We start from the raw sequence: 18,214 nt of genomic DNA, 5'->3' as shown, positions 1-18,214 counted from the left end.
AGTGCACACAAATTTTGTGATTGCTTACATGAGTGGTGAAAAGTTTGTCTGATTTTTTGAGCAAAAGTGTCGTCATTAGTGCAAAATGCTAATACAGGGTGTATCCTTTGATTTGTGACATTCATCTCTGAAAAAGTTATGAATTTGTCTAATAATGATAACAAGATAAATGATTTAAAAAAAATTCTTATCAAATTATAAAGATTTTTGTTCACTAATTTCAAGCATTCTCCATGATCATGATCATAGAAAGACATGTCTCTCTTACAGACTGCTGAAATAATTTAGCGTTGACAAATGAGCAAAAAACTTAAATTGGCTGTAAAACATTGTGAAGTTGATAATACAGGTTGTTGAATTGGTCTTTGAACAAGAGCTTTTATGTGTTTATCACGCTGGAGTGGTCAGGTGTTGTGTTCACAACCCTTGTGTTCACAACCCTTGTTTTATGTGTTATGTCAAAATTCAAGTTAACAACAGGGTTAACAAGACGGTTCATTCAATTTCTACCTCTAGGCTGCAGCTAGGGACGAGATCTTGGGTCTTGGAGGAAGTCTATCGCATCACCACGGAGGTAAAAATATCATTCTTCTTTTCTTACCACTAAGAGATGATTCGGTAATAAAATTCAAACTTACCTGTTGAAGATCCGCGTCACATTGTTTTCTCTCAAATATGATGCTTAGGCTCTGTTCGAAGTAGGGACCTTTGCTATGCCTAGGTAGGTCTTGGTCATCGTGGCGGTTTCTCTGTTAGTAATTGAGTTACTGGTCTTAATCAGAATTGATGGTTTCACAACTTAACATAATTTGTATGCTCTGAAGAAAGTTTGAGCATTCTTCATAAAATTTTGATTGATCAAGTTCTGAAAACCACCTGGGCCCAATTTCATGGCTCTGCGTACCGCCCAATTCTGCACTCATCATTTTTCGCTTACTGTTCAAGCGCCAAATTTCTACGCTAGCTGCATAAGAGAAGAATGTATAGTAACATGTTGTACACACTTGCCCAAGGCTAGACAGCCATGCACTTCAAGGTGAAGGCTGCACGTAACCAAGTTGAACTGTTGACCCAAATCAACTGCTACTAGGGGCATGTTATTATCTACTCCTGGGGCTGAAACAGGGTGATACATGTACCTTTCACAGTCTGTAAGGATGTAGATATGGGTATCATCCACTAGGAGCTTGGCTGGTGAAGCAGAACGCACTATACCTGTAGCCCTCAATTTGGTCATATTCATAGTCAATATTTAAGTCTTTATATTAGTCACATTCAAAATGTTCAATATATTTTGAACCATCCTCATAAAAGTGTGGCCGGGTTGGCGGAATGGTATCTTTCCTTGCATTCAACTTCTAGGATCCCAGGTGGAATCATGCCGAGGGCACTGTAGGCTTTCAGTCTCCACTTGACTGCGTGGGTTTATCCTGGAATAATTCTCTGGGGTTTTCCTCCCACATCTAAAGCTGAAACTTCCTTCCTTGTCTTTTCTTCCTTGGGTTCTTAATTAATACAGTGATTAAGTTTCCCTTTTCTGAGAGTCCTTGGCTTCACAACCAGAGTTAATAAATGAAATGGTTTTTAATTGCACAATTTTCCAATTTTTTTAACCAGTTGGTAAGGTGCGGAAACAGTGGATGCCAAAAGCCATCTCGCAGCCCGGCTTGGATACGCTACGAGCAATCAAGAAGCATCTCGACCCTCAGAATATCTTTGGGAATGATTGCCTGCTCTGAAGAAAAAACAACAACAACAACAACAACAAATAAGATTTGGCCTGACATAAATGAGTAAACAACACTTTTGATATGGTTGGGTTTCGAGTTCGATGATGTCCAATTTTACAAGTGAAATACTTTTTTGGTTATTTATTGAAATGTTTAACAATATTCGGAACCGATTTATAATAATTTTCATGTCTAACTATTTCAAGTCACCCATAGGTGAGAATTTTTTTTAATTTTTTTTATTTTACATTTTGAGATTTTATTGACCTATATTTTCATCATTTTCTGACCAAAATTCCTCAAAGGAATTTGGGATATCAGTTGATGCAGATTAACATGTAGATCAAATTGGGGTGGGGTGGAGGGGTAAATAAATGTAAAATGAATGCTAGATTCCAAAAGAATGTAACTTTTTTTTTACTGTGTAAGGGCATTCTCAATAGTATATTATCACTTCCGGGGGTATACACGATTCGGCCTGCACAGTTTTGGGCGTTCTGTCACTTATGTTGCGGCGAAGTTCAAATTTGCTTTAAAGGTTGAATATGTCACGGCTCCGTTAAAGGTGTTATTGTCCATGGTGGATAAGATGTCCATAGTGGTGTTTCAGTCGTTGATAACTGTGATGGGTATGAATGAATATACATGTACCCCCGGAAGTGATACAAATATATTTGAGAGTGCTCTCACACGGTCAAAAATATGGCACATTGGAGAATGACATTCGATTTAGTGCAATTGTGACATTTTAGAGGTTTTAACCCTCCGACTGATTGAGCATTTGATATCATTCAAATCATTCAAAAATCCATTCATCATGCTTATCCTAATTAGCTTTGTACACATTCTATAGCTTTTGACGTTGATCAGATGATCAAAGTGTACACAACCATTCATGATCAGTTTAGTGTGTAAATGGTTCAGATTGTGAAGCAGTGGCTGGGTCCCACAAGGATAGGTTTACATTCTGTATTGTGGGTTTATGTACATGGAATCCTAAAACAAAAATCTTGCATTTTGTCTTGAGTTGACCTGTCTGTAAGGCCAGTGGTGTACCTGAAAGAGGGTGGGGTTAGCAAGTTTTCCTGGTAAGCATTTCTTACCATACACTAAATTTAACTATGAATGCAATGAGGAGGCAAATATGCAAATCTTCTTCAGTTTGCCTTGTGAAGTGAAGACTCATTATGTCCCAGGAAGACCTACTGTGCTAAGCACAAATCTCTGCCAAGTGGTTGGCAAAATAATAATCAAAATTCATACCAGTAATTCTGTCCAATAGGTTGCGCTAACATAAAAACTACCGAAAGTGGTTATCTATGTTGCAATATGCATTACGATGTTGATTAACCTTTTGAGTGTTGCATTAAAAATGGGGGGGGGGGTATCCACATCTCCCCTGTAGCTATGCTGCTGAGGCTTCCTGTGTTTCTGAAGGAGTAGGATTGGTGCATGTAAGAAACTTTTATTTAAAAGTGTCTTCCACTTTTATTTAAAGGGACACACCGGCCGAATTGGGCTATTTGGGCTACAAAATAGACTAAGATATGACTTCAACGGTCTTCCAAGAATGAAGAAGAACAGTCCCTAAAAAAATCATCAAATTTAGCCGTTTTTGAGCATTTTAAGACAAAAACGCAGGTCGCGTGATTGTTCTAACCAAAAAGTGGTACAAACAATCACGAGACCTTCCGGGCTAGTTTTACTTTCAGCCGTCTAAAAGTAACTTACTTAACCAAATTTAAATCTTTTTTTTTACAAAATTATTTACGAATAATTGACGAAAAAGATCATGTATTCAAATTATCGCTTCAAAATGTAAATAATGGTGAAAAATCTAACGTAAGATTCACATTCAATGAGTCCATGTAACGGAAGCTTGTTATATGGCCGCTTTGGTTTTTTAAAATCATTTTTCGCTAAATACGTGACATTTTGATGATTTTTTTTATAGCAACCATCTATAAAAACATTATTTATGATTCTACACCCCTAAATTGCGTAAACGGTGAGCCGGTGTGTCCCTTTAAGAGTGTCTTCCAAGAATTTGCCAATCATGAGTTATGTTAATGGACCCTTCCCATGAAGTTACTAATTACTTTCACACATGCTGGCAAACGCCATAGAGTTGTGCACTAAGTAGACGCCACGCACCCATTAGCCGTGTACAAAACAACGCGATATTCCCTCATTTTGCCAACCAAAATGTAACTGCGCAGGCGCTATGTGCAATTTACATATTATGGGAAGGGTCTATTGTCTTATATGTGTGCTACATATGTGCAACGGCTAAAAATTGTAATGTTTAAATAACACATTCTTATATTTGACAAATGCTGTCACCATCTTGGTCATGTTCCCTGTTTTCATAACCTGATAACAGTAATGAATGCTAACATTCATTGCTCAAACATGGCACCAGACTATTATTTCATCCAGCATCAGTTTGGTTACACTGTTGGAATGGAGTAAAATCAAGATGGTCCCACCATGATAAAGGTATATTGAAATGGATTTGTTTTTTGCTTTACACTGTATGTGCCCCCCTATTATATGAAATTTGACTCTCATGAGCATGTTAAAATCGGCTGGACTTGTCTACCAGTGTGAGAAGGTATCGAACATATTTTGGTAGAGTATCGAGTTAAGCTTATTTATGTTTTACTTTCCAATTGTGTGATTTCCCATGTCATTACACGTATACATTGTATACATTACTAAGAAGAAGACATCAACCCAACTGACACAAAACATGAGATTGCACAGTATGTACTGATTGTACAGATGTTTTATTGCCAAACTATTGTTCGTTAATGTAGGCCTACAACATCAGAACTGTCACCCAAAATGAAACAACAAACCTGTGAAGCTATATGTTAAATTCAATTTCATAGGAGTCAAAAAATAGTGAGTGAACAGACTGATACATTTCACAGTTCAAGAACATTGAGTTTGGTCTTGCTTGATTAGTTAATGTTTTACCTGTTTGTCAAAAACTAAAGCATTTCAGGCAAAAGGGAAGTTTTCTCTTATGATACCACATTGGTTTTGTCCAAACATTCAAGTCACAGTTTGTGAAAGTTTCTACTTCATATTAGTGTGTAATTGCTGAGAAAACTGCAGCAAAACTGGCTGAGCGATAAGAGCACCAAATTCAATACCCACTTAACCATTAACTCTTCCTTCGGATGGGACGTAAAGCCGTTGGTCCAATTTGTTGTGCAACGCATGCTAACGAGCCCAGTGCACTTATCGAAAAGAGAAGGGGTTCAGTCGCCCCTGTTTTCCTGGCTGTGGCTGCTGTATGCGCCGTAGCACCTTGTAAACCCGTAAAAGGTGCTAAATAGTTGGGTCTCGGAATTCATCACTGCATTACCCTAACTTTCTGAAAGTTTGTATATACTCAGCGCCTTGAGTACCTTGTTTGGTAGATACGTGCGCTATTATAAGACTTTGATACAAATTAAATTGTTAAGTAATTTGTTAGTCCTTGTAAACTACGAAATTATTTCCCCCCCACTGAGATATACACTCCACTGTAATAATAGTTATATTGATTTACGACATACAAATAAATGCAGTTCAAAATTGTGTGCAAAACAAACCTGAGAAATACCTTATCATTAGCAGATTTGGTAACAATTCAGACCTATGTTTCAACACCCCTCAGGTAATGGTTTTGTCCTAACCCTATAATCCTTAATCTTAATCCTTATCCTAATGTTTCCTTAGGTTACACGAGGTTATTGGAACAAAGGTTTGACCATGTTAAACAAATTAATTGTAGCTTATACCAATAAACACAGTTCATTTAATTTCAAATAATTAAAAACTTTCAGTATCCAGTCAATAGGTTGCTAAAAATGTGACTTTGCCCACTAAAAAAAATGCAGTAACTATTTTGTATGGGATTGAACATGTGAGGTATTCGGCACAGGCAGAGTTTGTCATCACACTTCTTAAGCCTCTGGCTTTCTTCAAATATTTTCTTACGTACGATGTTTATATTTCTCTAACTTTTTTTTTGACCTGAGGTTCCTAGTTCATAGGCAAGCTATGATTCTATAAATAAGTGGACCAAAAATAGCATTTTGTTTATCGGAATCATGATAAGAACTTGCCCTAAAAAATTCGATATCTTTTATGACATTCCAAAACTTATGTAAAAGTAATTGCAGTGCAACTTTTTTCCCATTCTTAAGCATAAACATATTAAGTAATAATATATCAGGGAAAGAAATGTTAACAATACAGATATTAAAACAATAAACCACATCGTAAACTGACTGGGTAAATTGTAAATTATATAGTCATATACCGAGGGGAAATTCAACTGATACTGTAAAGCAATCCCACAGGCTTCCAGATGATCTTGAGATTGTGTTTCTCCATTCCATGGGCGAACATGAACACTTCCTTGGCTGGGGTTATCAGGTGTCAACAGTATTACTCTCTACACGACACTCATTTGTTCGTGTACGAATCAATGGGATATTTCCACTAGTCAGACTATAGTCTATGTTGTAAAATAAAAAAAAACAGCGAGTAATAGTGTTTGTTAAGCATATTCTTTTAGAAGTTGTGGTAAATTCAAATGCAGAGTAAATTTAACTTAATGCATGATTAGGCCTATTCAGCGTTTGAATTTCATTGACCAACAAAGTTGCAAGCATGCAGCCTGGCTTTGTTTTAAGGGAATGGTTTTTTTTAAACTTTGCCCGTAAATAAAAAGAGAGCATGCTGCCGATTTTGTACCAATGCATACATACAATGTATCAATGTATAATCTGATAGGTGCTACTTTTCTACCAAAGTATTTTATGATTTAAATTATTAGTCCTAAACAATTGCATAACATCAGTGTAAACCACTGAAAGACACTCCCTGATACACTAGCCCTCATATGAATTCCTGAGATTCACATAAAACCCAGAAGAGGTGTAGCCTACCTACGGCCAATCACACCAGCCACGCCACGTGGGATTTAGTTAATTTGAAAAACTTTGGCGGTTTTCTCCATCGTTGGAAATTTTTCAAATTGAGCGCGTAAGGCTTAAAACATCGAGCAGCGACATCTCTACTTGACAATTCTCAAAATGCGCTGATCAAAGTCGATGGAGGGCGCCATCTGATGTTTTTTCCCGAACCCGATTTTGTCGGTAGGTGTCTGCTGAATCAGAAAGAGATAGTGCATACTCACTACGAACCAGAGCGGCCACAACTTCTTCAAAGTTCCCCCAGGGATAATTTTCCGTATGGCGCCACCACTGTATCACTCTTTTTTACAAAAAGGGATATCTCATTGAGGTAAATTAGATACTATATTATTTCATATCGAATGAAAAAGTGGTGGCGCCATACGGAAACTTTTCCCAAGGACACTCCGTTGCTTTGTCCTTCAGAAGGGACGTAAATGTATAGGTCCTATGTGTTGTAAATCAACGTACGTAAAATACACTTATCGGAAAGAGAAGGAGTACGCCCCGGTGTACGGCAGCTAGGGGGACTATTTGCAATCATGAAGGCTGCACTAGAATTAGAAAGAAAAAAAGATAGAAATAGGTTTATGCATGGTACAGGAGGAAGATGAGGGGCTAGGTTGGCTCAGTCAGTGGTTTCTGTCCCTGCCTTTCACCTCTTTGGACGCCTGGTTTGATACCAAGACCGGAGCCTTACATGTGGATTGGGTTTTTCAGTACCGTCCTAACTGTGTGGCTTTTCCCTATTGACCCAATATCATCAATATTGAATGTGCCATACTGTGCGTTTTTAAATATAACTCTATACCCTGCGTTATGCAGTGGAAGTGCACATTTTTAGGAGATGCTGCGTTAATACACGTAAACCTAACTGCCCACCAACATGATGAGTAGTTGGTGAGCGTGGCATCACTCGCCGCGTGTGACGTGCATACAAGGGGTCTTTAGGGGTTTCCCTCCCGTTTCTAAAATTGAAAATTCTTAATTGTCAATGTCTTCTCAACAAAAAGTTGTGATGTTTCCATTGGCATTCTCAGGCCTGATGCTCTATTTTGAAAGGGCAAAGGCACCAAGGCATTTTCGTCATCGTAAAGGGCACCCTATGAGGAAATTGTAAATTTCGACTGGAGCATTTCAAGGGCACCAAGGCAATGACCAGGGGCATGGAGGCCATCGCCTCCGTTGCCTCCGTGAAGTATCAGTCCTGTATTCTATATGCTATATGCTTTGCCAAGATTCAGATTCAGATAGGAAAAAAATGTCTTGCCATTTACTCTTCAAAGTGAGTTGACAGCTGTGAGTTGGAATGTCACTTTTGTTTTCTGAGAGTGTCCCTATACCCACACCCATTAGCATCTCAGGTTTGGGTTGTTCTGTCCATGTACATGTACTGACTAGACCAGTGGTAGTGTAGTGTTGTCAAGTTGCCCATGTCAAAAGCAAGTCAGTCTATGACACTGGATTGCCTCCCATAGGTGTTGGTATACAGTCTATAACAAAGCAAGTTGCTTGTCTGTGGACTTTCTCGGTGGATGCTTGTCTGTAGTAGCATTGGTGCTATGGTGTTAGTCCAGAGGTGGCAAAGGAACAAGATACAGACACAGCTAGGTCAACTATTCAAAAGGAGACTCGAGACCTGTCGCCATCTTGAAACTGCCCACGTCAGGCTGACAAGCGGTGGCATGTCATTGCAAAGTGACTTAATACACAATTACCACACTTTCCATGTAGTCCGAGTTACTGGACTTACACCAGTTTCAGACAGGCGCGACTCTTTCTGAATTAAGTACATGTTAAGTTCGACGTCTGAAACATAGGAGCAACTGGACACGCTAGGAAGTCAAAAGATTGACTGTTGCAGTCGGTCGGAACGACTCTGGAGCGCCTTGGTTTCAGATGTCTAACTGCATGGTCATGAGTCGAGCCAATGTAATTTTTATAATTGTTAAGTTCGCCTGTGTGATCTGAAACAAAAAGTTATTTGGGTCGACTTAGAGTCCCTCCTACTCTATTTGGTTCTGCGCGACTCTGGCGTGCCTGTCTGAATCGGGAGGAAGCCCTAAGTTAATTACTTTTGGTTCCATCAACTTGGAATAGACCCAACCCACAGCAATAAGCCATTTTGAGATATTAAAAAATAGGTCTGGTTAGATTTGTCTGTATACATCCAAATCTCAGTGCACTCATGTGTCCACCATACTTCAGAATAGGCTAATTGGGTGTTTTGGACATACCTGTACCAGATAGGCCTAATGTCAAATTGATGTTTTAAAAAAACCGTTGTTGGTTCCAGTGAACTTGGATTAGATCCCATGAATAGGTAGCATTATAATCCAGATGTCGACGAACTGTGATACAGATTTTTTTTTTTTAAAGTCGAAGTCTATTAACAGTCGAAGAGTAGTGATGACAAAACTATCCACAAATACTTTATTTTTACGGACAGTATGGGTGAAAAGAATTGCCATTTGTTTTTTAAGGCCCCGACCCCCTCTTCTCTTTTCTCTATCAAACTAAGTTTTCATGATATTATATTTCTTTAATTTCTTACTCTTTGTTTATGGTCGTAGCTTTTTACAGAGTTAGCTGACAATTCCTAAATCCAAAGACACAAGACTGCAATGTTGTGGAGACATTTACATCAACTCTAACCAAAAACCTGCATCAGTGGTTTTAAAATGCAATGACAACCAACTCTCTGCCTAGTTCCTTTTCGACGTTTCTCCTACAATGAACAAGAAGTTGTTCAAGATCATCATAGTTGGTGAATCCCTAGTTGGAAAGACTGCATTTGTACAATGTTATGGTCATAATGGATTCGACCATAAGAGAACAATAGGAGGTGGGTATGTCACTTAAAGGCTGTGGACACTATTGCATGGTAATTACTCAAAATAGTTTTTGGCATAAAACCTTACTTGGTTACGAGATGAGGAGAGGTTGATAATATAAAACATTGTGAGAAACTGCTCTCTCTCTCTGAAGTGACAAAGTTTTTGAGAAAGAAGTAATTTTTCGCTTAGTGTCTATAGTGTCTTTTAAGGTAATTGTCAAGACCAGTCTTTTCACTTGGTGGATCTCAACATTGTATAAAATTATGCACAAAATAATTGGTCGTCGAAGTTGCGAGATAATAATGGAAGAAGAAATACCCTTGTCACACAACGTTGTGTGTTTTTCAGATTCTTTTCTGATTCTAAATCAGATTCTTAGTTCTCGAAATCAAATTTAACTATTTTAGTTGAAAACAGCTATCCATTACTTGTTTTCCAAGTAAATTTTTTGTGCTAAAATTATTTTCAGTAGTGTCCTCTGCCTTTGAAAGAAAAATATCAATAAATCTACATTCTTCTAGACTTCTATTTCCAAATCGTGGTCAGTGTGTTTTTAGAAGCACATTCACATGGATTTTTATAATTTTCAAATACCCCCCCCCCCCCAATGAAAAGGGAGTTTTATAATGTTTAAATACCCCCCCCCCCCCCAATAAAAAGGGAAAAGAAAAAAAGACAACAACAAATAACAAACAATAAACAAAACTCTAAAATATCCCAAGTACTGTATGCCTATGTTCTTTGTTATCTTGTACTTTGATACAGCTTGTATTGTTCCTTTTCAGTTGATTTTTGTCTGAAGAAGATCCAAAGATCAGAGGATGAAGTTATTACACTTCAGCTTTGGGATATTTCAGGTAAACACCTTTACGGCTCAATGTGCTCCTCAATCTGTTTTCAAGCCACAGGCCCATTTTTAAGCATGGTTTACTTTTGGTAATTGTCAAAGACCAGTTTCTTTACTTGGTGTGTATCCCAACATATAATGCATACAAATATGTACTGTCACAGCTTACCCCGCAAGGTTTTCATAATAGTATATGTAGCTCTTGAAGTCCAGCTCTCAGAGTTGTTGTCTCACTTCAACCAATTTGCCTTAAGATTAACAGCAGCCTCAAAATCTGCTCTGAATTTAGCAAATTATGGCGCACAATCACAAAGATTTGCTGAGACTAATACCCAGTGCAATTTTCTGTCACTGCATCAAGGATCCTCTCTCTATCTAAGACGCTACGAGAATGACCACCCTCTACCAAACACACAGCTAGCAACCCTCACTCTCACTGACCGCACCCATGTACTCAACATACCCCAAAATTTCACCCATTCAAAACTCAAATAAAGACTCAAGACCCAAATAAGGCAAAGCATTTAAACATAACAAATAACCACCTACTGGCCCTTCCTACTGATGAATTATTCATGAGGTCAGCAAACTATTACTAAGCTCACAGCTACTGAGGAGGGAAATACAATTATACACATGTCTCCATGAGGTTAAATTCTGACATGAACAATAAGCAATTTGCGAGAGTCTGGTGCAACGAATCGCCCAGTTGCAATGCATCGCTTACGATTGAATTCCTCAGACTATCGAGACAGTTGCTACGCCACATGATTAAGGGCAGGCTTTTGCGTAGTTACGTAAGGTACGTTTGAACACCCATACACAATTCTGAAATGGCACGGTAGGGTCTGCTCATCTGGAGATTGCTATATAATTAAATATATATATATAATCGTAACTAACATTGTAACAAACCTGTGAAAATTTGGGCTCAATCGGTCATCAAAGTTGCGATAAAATGATAACACGGTTGTATGGCTTCTGACTGGCACCCCCGAACAAAGATATGGACAAAATAGGGACACTGCCAATATACGGCTAGATAGCTGAGTTGGTAGAGCGCCAGCACGTTAATGCGGAGGTCGTTGGTTCGAATCCCACTCTAGTCAATTCTTTGTTCAACCTCGAAATCATTTACAAATTTACCCAGTCAGTTTCCCTTGTGGTTTGTATTGATATTTGAAACAAAAAGTCGCATCCCCTTAAGGTGATCCCCGAGCTACCACTTCCCAGGTTGTATCGTAATTTGGGTGTGATCCCTGGCTACACGGCAGTTAACGGTTGTATCCCACTCTAGTCAATTCTTTGTTCAACCTCGAAATCAAAATAATAACACCATTGATGCGTAATATTTGGTGCCTCAGATGCCTTAGAAAGGCCTTCTAATTCAATTTTTGGGTTGAACTGAAAAATCACCCTACTTCAAAGGGTGTCCTTTCTACAATGTTTGAAAGAATCAACAGCTCTCCAGTGCTCTTTACCTTGTAAGTTTTTATGCTCGTTAAATTGTGGAGTAATTACCAAATGTACACCCTGCATTTAAAGACAGTGGACACTATTGGTAATTTCTCAAAACAATTATTAGCATTAAACCTTATTTGGTATCAGTAATGGGGAGAGGGTGGTAGTATAAAACATTATGAGAAACGGCTTCTTCTGAAGTGGAATAGTTTTCGAGAAAGAAGCAATTTTCCACCAATTTGATTTCGAGACCTCAGATTTAGAACTTTGAGGTCTTAAAATCAAGCATCTGAAAGCACACAACTCCGTGTGACAACGATATTTTTTCTATCATTATTATCTCGCAACTTTGATGACCAATTGAGCTCAAATTTCACAGGTTTGTTTGCATATTTTGAGATACACAAAGTGAAAAGACTGGTCTTTGACAATTACCAATAGTGTCCACTGCCTTTAAAAATTTTTAAATGTATACAGACTTGCACAATTTTGCTTATTTTCTCATGATAACATCATGTAAACACAACCCTTCTAAATAGCAATATGAATTCAGAAACTTTGCTAAGGAAACAAGTGGCAGAGTGTCTAGAACTAATAAACTGTTTCGCCTTTTGACGAAAGGGCATTCATGAATGGGAATAAAAGAGTAGTGACTTGTTCTTACATGGCCGTTTAAAACCTTGCAGGGTCGTGGCCGAGCGATGGGCCATGACCCTGCTGGTTTTAAACGGCTGTTTAAGAACTCGTCGCTACCCTTTTATTCCCTTCTCTTGTTTTTAAAACAAGTGTAGATGTATTGGCTAACATACTTTTGACAAAGCAATGGTTAAGTGTCTGGCTAAAGGACACAAAAGACTTGAACCCTCACTCTGCTGATCAGAAACACCAGAGTTTGAATTTGGTGCTCTCGACCCCTTGGCCACGACACTTCCACGTCACTTCTAATATAGATCAACACAATCACTCACTCATTTGTGTAAACACCAGCAATAGGGACCTCCTGTTGGTTCTCTGTTGATTTTGTTTGAACTTTTTGGTATCAACACCAGTTAGTATTCCATGCCTTCCCCATATTGATGGTTGTAACTTGTACAAAGTATGGTTATCCCTTTTTATGTATTGAAATAGCATTTTTACATATTGCGGTAACACCATATGTGTATCTACTTGCCAGGTAGAGTTTGTTCTTAAGAGAACTGTCTTTCTTTCCGCGGAGTAGATTTATCGGATGGTCTGGAGACTTCTCAGTTCTGAAAAGAACTGTTCTGCTATTTAACTACTACCCGGGCGAAAGGTATAGAAAATTGGCTGGGACTACTACTTAAGCTTATAGGATTGTTTACCTGCACTACAGCAGAGTCAGTTCTTGAATTGGTCTCAACGTTTTGACTAGCAGGGTAGTAGGTAAAAAGCAGGACATTACTGGTTTTGAGTTTTGAGTAGATTAATCCCTATACAGCTCACTTAGGAAGCCATGACTGGGATGGTGTGTTGGTGACGCCATTGGTTGATGGTGCAAGGTGCGAAGAAAAAAAAAAGGAGAAAAAAAAAAGGGTTGTGCACTATTCACTTTGGCAAGCGCCAGGCTGTGTTTACAGCATCGTAGAGCCAGCCAGAGGTCTTAGGACTCAAATTGCTGGCAGGGCAACCTGTTGGAATGCTGAGATGGATGGCAAACCAAACATATTGATACCTCACCATGCAATCCCTCAAATCCTGTAATAGCATTGTTGCATCTGAAGCCCGGTTCATACCTCATGTGAATGCAAATGTTGATGTCACATGGCTGTTTTCCAGTAAATGTTTCACAGGGGTTCAGGTCAAGTCAACTTTCACGTGAATTATTCTTTGTTAATTTGTGACGTCAAAACTCATTTTAATTTGTTTATTAACAAAACCCTCGGTGGTAAAGTCAATTAAGTATGATGCTTATACACAAATGTAACGTATATTGTGTAGATCTTTATTTGCTGGTAATTTTTACTTTTAAGACTGTTTGAAAGGGCATGCCAGAGTCGCGCCGAACCAAATAGAATAGTACCGATTCTAAGTCGACCCAAACAATTTTTGGTTTCAGACAGGCGAACTTAGGCAGTGGACACTATTGGTAATTGTCAAAGACTAGCCTTCACAGTTGGTGTATCTCAACATATGTATAAAATAACAAACCTGTGAAAATATGAGCTCAATCGGACATCGAACTTGTGAGATAATAATGAAAGAAAAATCACCCTTGACACTCGAAGTTGTGTGCGTTTAGATGGTTGATTTCGAGACCTCAAGTTCTAAGTCTGGAGGTCTCGAAATCAAATTCGTGGAAAATTACTTCTTTCTCGAAAACTCTGGCACTTCAGAGGGAGCCGTTTCGCACAATGTTTTATACGATCAACCTCTCCCCATTACTCGTTACCAAGTAAGGTTTTATGCTAATAATTATTTTGAGTAATTTCCAATAGTGTCCATCACACTGCCTTTAACAAAATGTTTACATAAAGGTTTGGTTCATGACAAGATCGATGTCTAAAACCAAGGCTCTCTCTCTCTAGAGTCATTCCGAACGACTGCAACAGTCAATCTTTCGACTTCTAGCGCATCCCGTCGTTCCTAACTGTTTTAGACAACAAACTTTTCATGTATTAAATTCAAAATATGGTTTGGCGTGACTCTGGAGCGCCTGTCTTAAGCGAGTGTACTTTACTCCGAAGTTATTATTGTTATTTTATATTTTCTACTCTGAAGGTACGGAGAGGAACAGTTATCTAACGAGAGTGTATTACCAGGAAGCATCTGCATGTGTTATCATGTTTGATGTCACGTCTATCAAGTCATTTCAGCATGTAGTCACTTGGAAGAATGATGTAGATTCTAAAGTCTTCATGCCAGATATGAGTCCAATACCTTGTCTGTTACTCGGTAATAAGGTATGTTTGAAATAAGTATCGTAGTGTTTTCTGGGTTTTTTTTTATAAGAGATCGCCTATTTCAAGGCCAGGAACTGCCACTTCACGGGAGGAGCTAGGATAGACTGATGTGGGCTGTCAACCAAACTCAACTCTCAACTGTCACTAGTGGCATATTGCCGCCTATTCCTGGGGCTGAAACAGGGTAAACCCTAGACTTGATGGCAAGTCGTTTAAGGCGCTGGCTATTTGTTACAAACACACATTCTGCCCTTCATCCAACAATTCTGCCCTTCATCCAACAGTTCCGTTCGATTATACATTCATGCAACCGTCACGCACACATACTGGGATCGAGGATGTGTATACCGCCCCTGGATGTAACTACACTACGCTTCACAATTACTGTCTTGACTTCAAGTAGTACTGGGTATTATCCACATAGGACATGTAAGAGCCTGTCTGGTAGAGCATAATGCAACCTTCCCAACTTTTTGCAAAGTTATTTTGGTTATAGTGCCTTGCTCAAGGGCACAAGTGCCATGACCAGGATTCGAACCCACACCCTGCTATACTGACAGCGTCAGAGCTTGCCAGGGGACCTACACCGCTTGGGCATGACAAGTCGCATCATTTGTTCTTTAAAATGTGAGAGATCAGAATCAACTCAAGTCGTTGACTATTATTTCCCAAATGCAAGAACATTGTGGTTGATTTATTTTATTTTATTTTTCAAATTTTAATTTTGTTCTTAAATTTTTTTCTTGGAACTTCGATGACTAATTGATCCCATTTTTCACAGGTTTGTTTATGCATTTGTTGGGATGCACCCAGTGAGAATAGTGGTTTTTGACAATATTGTTACCAAAAGTATACCCGGCCTGCCTTAGGATATTGATTTAGTCTAATGATATTTATGTTCGAATCCTACCCGAGTAATATGCCTGTGATATTTTTTTCACAGGACTCGGGAAAGTACTGAGTATACAGTGCTAACACACATCGGTGTATGGGTAAAAAAAAACTAAACTAATATTCTTTATCCCGATGCAAATTTAACATCTATTATATATCGTTGCGGTACCCGCTGCCAAAACATAGGATTCGAACTGCCTCTAGCTACCGGCCAATCTCGCAAGGCTAGTTGGGAAGACACTGCTCTAGAAATGCAAGGGTCGTGGGTTCGAATCCCACCCGAGTAATATGCCTGTGATATTTGTTCATAGGACTCGGGAAAATACTGAGTAAGAGTGCTAACACACATTGGTGTATGGGTAAAAAAAAAAAAATTATATTCTTTATCCCTAACATCTATTAGATATTTATGTTTGGCCTGTTAGTTTTACATCACGGTCACGGTAAATTGACAGGGAGGTAAGTAACCCATGCGTCCCCATTGGATTAAATTGTCATCTAACAGAAAAGTCGCAGTAATAAAAAAAAAATCCCATTGGAACACCGCTTTAGAATTTTATCTAAATTCAAAGTTATTCGAGTGAAGAATATGTTGATGGCTTTGTTAGGTGGAGACCAGTCAAGCTTCATTCAGACAGAAAACAAGTATATAATGTGCAAAGCCACAATCATAGGTACACATTTTGGGGGTCGTGGAACGCAATCATTGTACCAGTTAGTATCAGTGCGTCATCTATTTGTACATGCGTGTACACACAACCCATAACACCTAGCAGAATGTTTTAAAGTTTTTGAAATGTACAATCTTTGTAGAAATTCATTACACCAAGCAGATTGTCACAATTGTCTACGATTGTTTTTAAAAAATCGCTTTTTAAACAAAAGGGAATTTATGGATGGAAATTTGAGAGTGGTGACTCGTTCTTAAACGGCCGCTTAAACATTGCAGGGTTAAGGGCGTTTCTGCTCGGGCCTTTATCACACGGCCAAGACCCTGCTGGTTAGAAACAACCGTTTAAGAATGCTGAGTCACCACTCTTTTATTCCCTTATTTAAATGTTTGGGTAAAACCAGTCGAAATGTCGACTTAACAGATGAAGTTTACTGTATTGGCAGGCTCTTGGTTGAGGAGATTGTAGCGAGGCTTCAGCCCAGAGTTGCAGAGTTTACTGTCGATGACGGGAGGATTAAACTGCCTCATGCTTACAACAAACAAAGCAAGTGTTGGTAGATTTTTTAATGATGAATAATAACTCAAGGGCCTGATTTCATAGCTGCAGAGAATATTGCTTAGGAATTGTCTGCTAAACAGAAATGAGCAGGATACCAGTCTCAAATTTTACATGAAACATGGCAGTTTGGCTGGTAACCTTTTTCTGGTAAGCATAATTTTATTGTGCTTAGCTACTTTTTGTGCGTAAGCAGCTCTAGGAAATTGGGTCCAGGTAATTATGCAATGAATTTATACTTAACAAAGTTGTGTCTCCAGTTTGTGGTAACTCACTGGCTGTTTAAGTTCTTGCAACTTTGAACAAAGTGAGTTATTTCTTATGTGTTTGTGGTGCATTTTACTGAAAAACTGCGGTCATAATTTTTTGCGTGAGCACAAAATCTTGCAAAAAGCAAACATGTTACTGGTCCAAATACCATGTAATGTATCAGGGAACGATTTCGTCCATCAATTTTGCATACCAAGAATATTAGACTGAACTTATTTCGAGCTAGCCTTGATCAAGGCTGTTGACGTACTGTTCCCCGGCCCGGTTCGCTGCACACGCATGCAGTGCATACACAAATGTACATTACCATACATTGTACAGCGAGAACAGTATAGCGTAGTCGTGAGTACGGTCGTGTCTTTCTACTTTCAACCTCGCACACGTGGCTCAAACAACAGCCTTGATGGGATTGTAAAGCTTTATCGGAATTCCGATAAAAGGGTATTCATGATGTGGGCGTGTCATTCTAAACATTGGCCAATCACAGGCGCGATTGAGAATGACGTATTACTGCGAGCAATCATGCCACGTCCATGCATGCGTGCGTGTGTGTGTGTGTGTGTACGCTGTACGCTAGCTGTATGGACATAGACCTTTTCGCAAATACTGGGGCGCGCGCGTAAAGCTTGGAATTAGGTGCATTGTGGTCTAGCTGGTAGCAAAATTGGATTCATATCTATCCCACAATGCACCTCATTCAACAGTCTGCGCTTGCGCATTGGTATTTGCGATAAGGTCTATGTACTGTAATACGTGCTTTTTATAGCAGTGTCGAGAGCGTGGCGTGTATATTAGCTATAATTGTAAGGGGTCTGAATGCGCTGCCGGACGGGTGAGCCGGACAAGACTCGCCCGGTCGGTAATGGTGTTGAACAACTTCGAACAACTTCCGTTGTCTTGCGTTTCATTATAACACGAGGACTAGCATCATAATTACAACGTAGCTGGTAGATTTGTCCCTGAATTTAAAGCTGCTGTACTATAAGTGTAACGTTGTAGTGTAGTACTAGTAGTATGGCAAGAGTTTGTTTATGAATGTGAACTTTACT

At 38.9% G+C, this 18,214-nt stretch overlaps 1 protein-coding gene and 1 long non-coding RNA gene across 2 annotated transcripts in view; both read left to right on the top strand.

Moving 5' to 3' along the window:
- LOC139937353 (alkyldihydroxyacetonephosphate synthase, peroxisomal-like) overlaps nt 1–4,457 on the top strand; it is a 33,065-nt gene extending 28,608 nt beyond the window's left edge. The window contains exons 21-22 of the mRNA XM_071932457.1: nt 517–574; nt 1,618–4,457. Of these exons, the coding sequence (XP_071788558.1) occupies nt 517–574; nt 1,618–1,739 (180 nt within the window). The 3' untranslated portion in view covers nt 1,740–4,457. The remainder of the gene's footprint in view (nt 1–516; nt 575–1,617) is intronic.
- Nucleotides 4,458–6,899: 2,442 nt separating this feature from the next.
- LOC139937628 (uncharacterized) lies at nt 6,900–10,404 on the top strand. Its single transcript, XR_011786072.1, has 3 exons — nt 6,900–7,037; nt 9,280–9,551; nt 10,329–10,404. It is a non-coding gene; the product is annotated as an uncharacterized lncRNA (long non-coding RNA).
- Nucleotides 10,405–18,214: the final 7,810 nt, after the last annotated feature.

This window comes from Asterias amurensis, chromosome 5 (assembly GCF_032118995.1).
Source record: "Asterias amurensis chromosome 5, ASM3211899v1".
NCBI classification, from domain to species: domain Eukaryota; kingdom Metazoa; phylum Echinodermata; class Asteroidea; order Forcipulatida; family Asteriidae; genus Asterias; species Asterias amurensis.
Note: the sequence above shows the minus strand (reverse complement) of the source record. Positions and strands in the feature narration are given on the sequence as shown.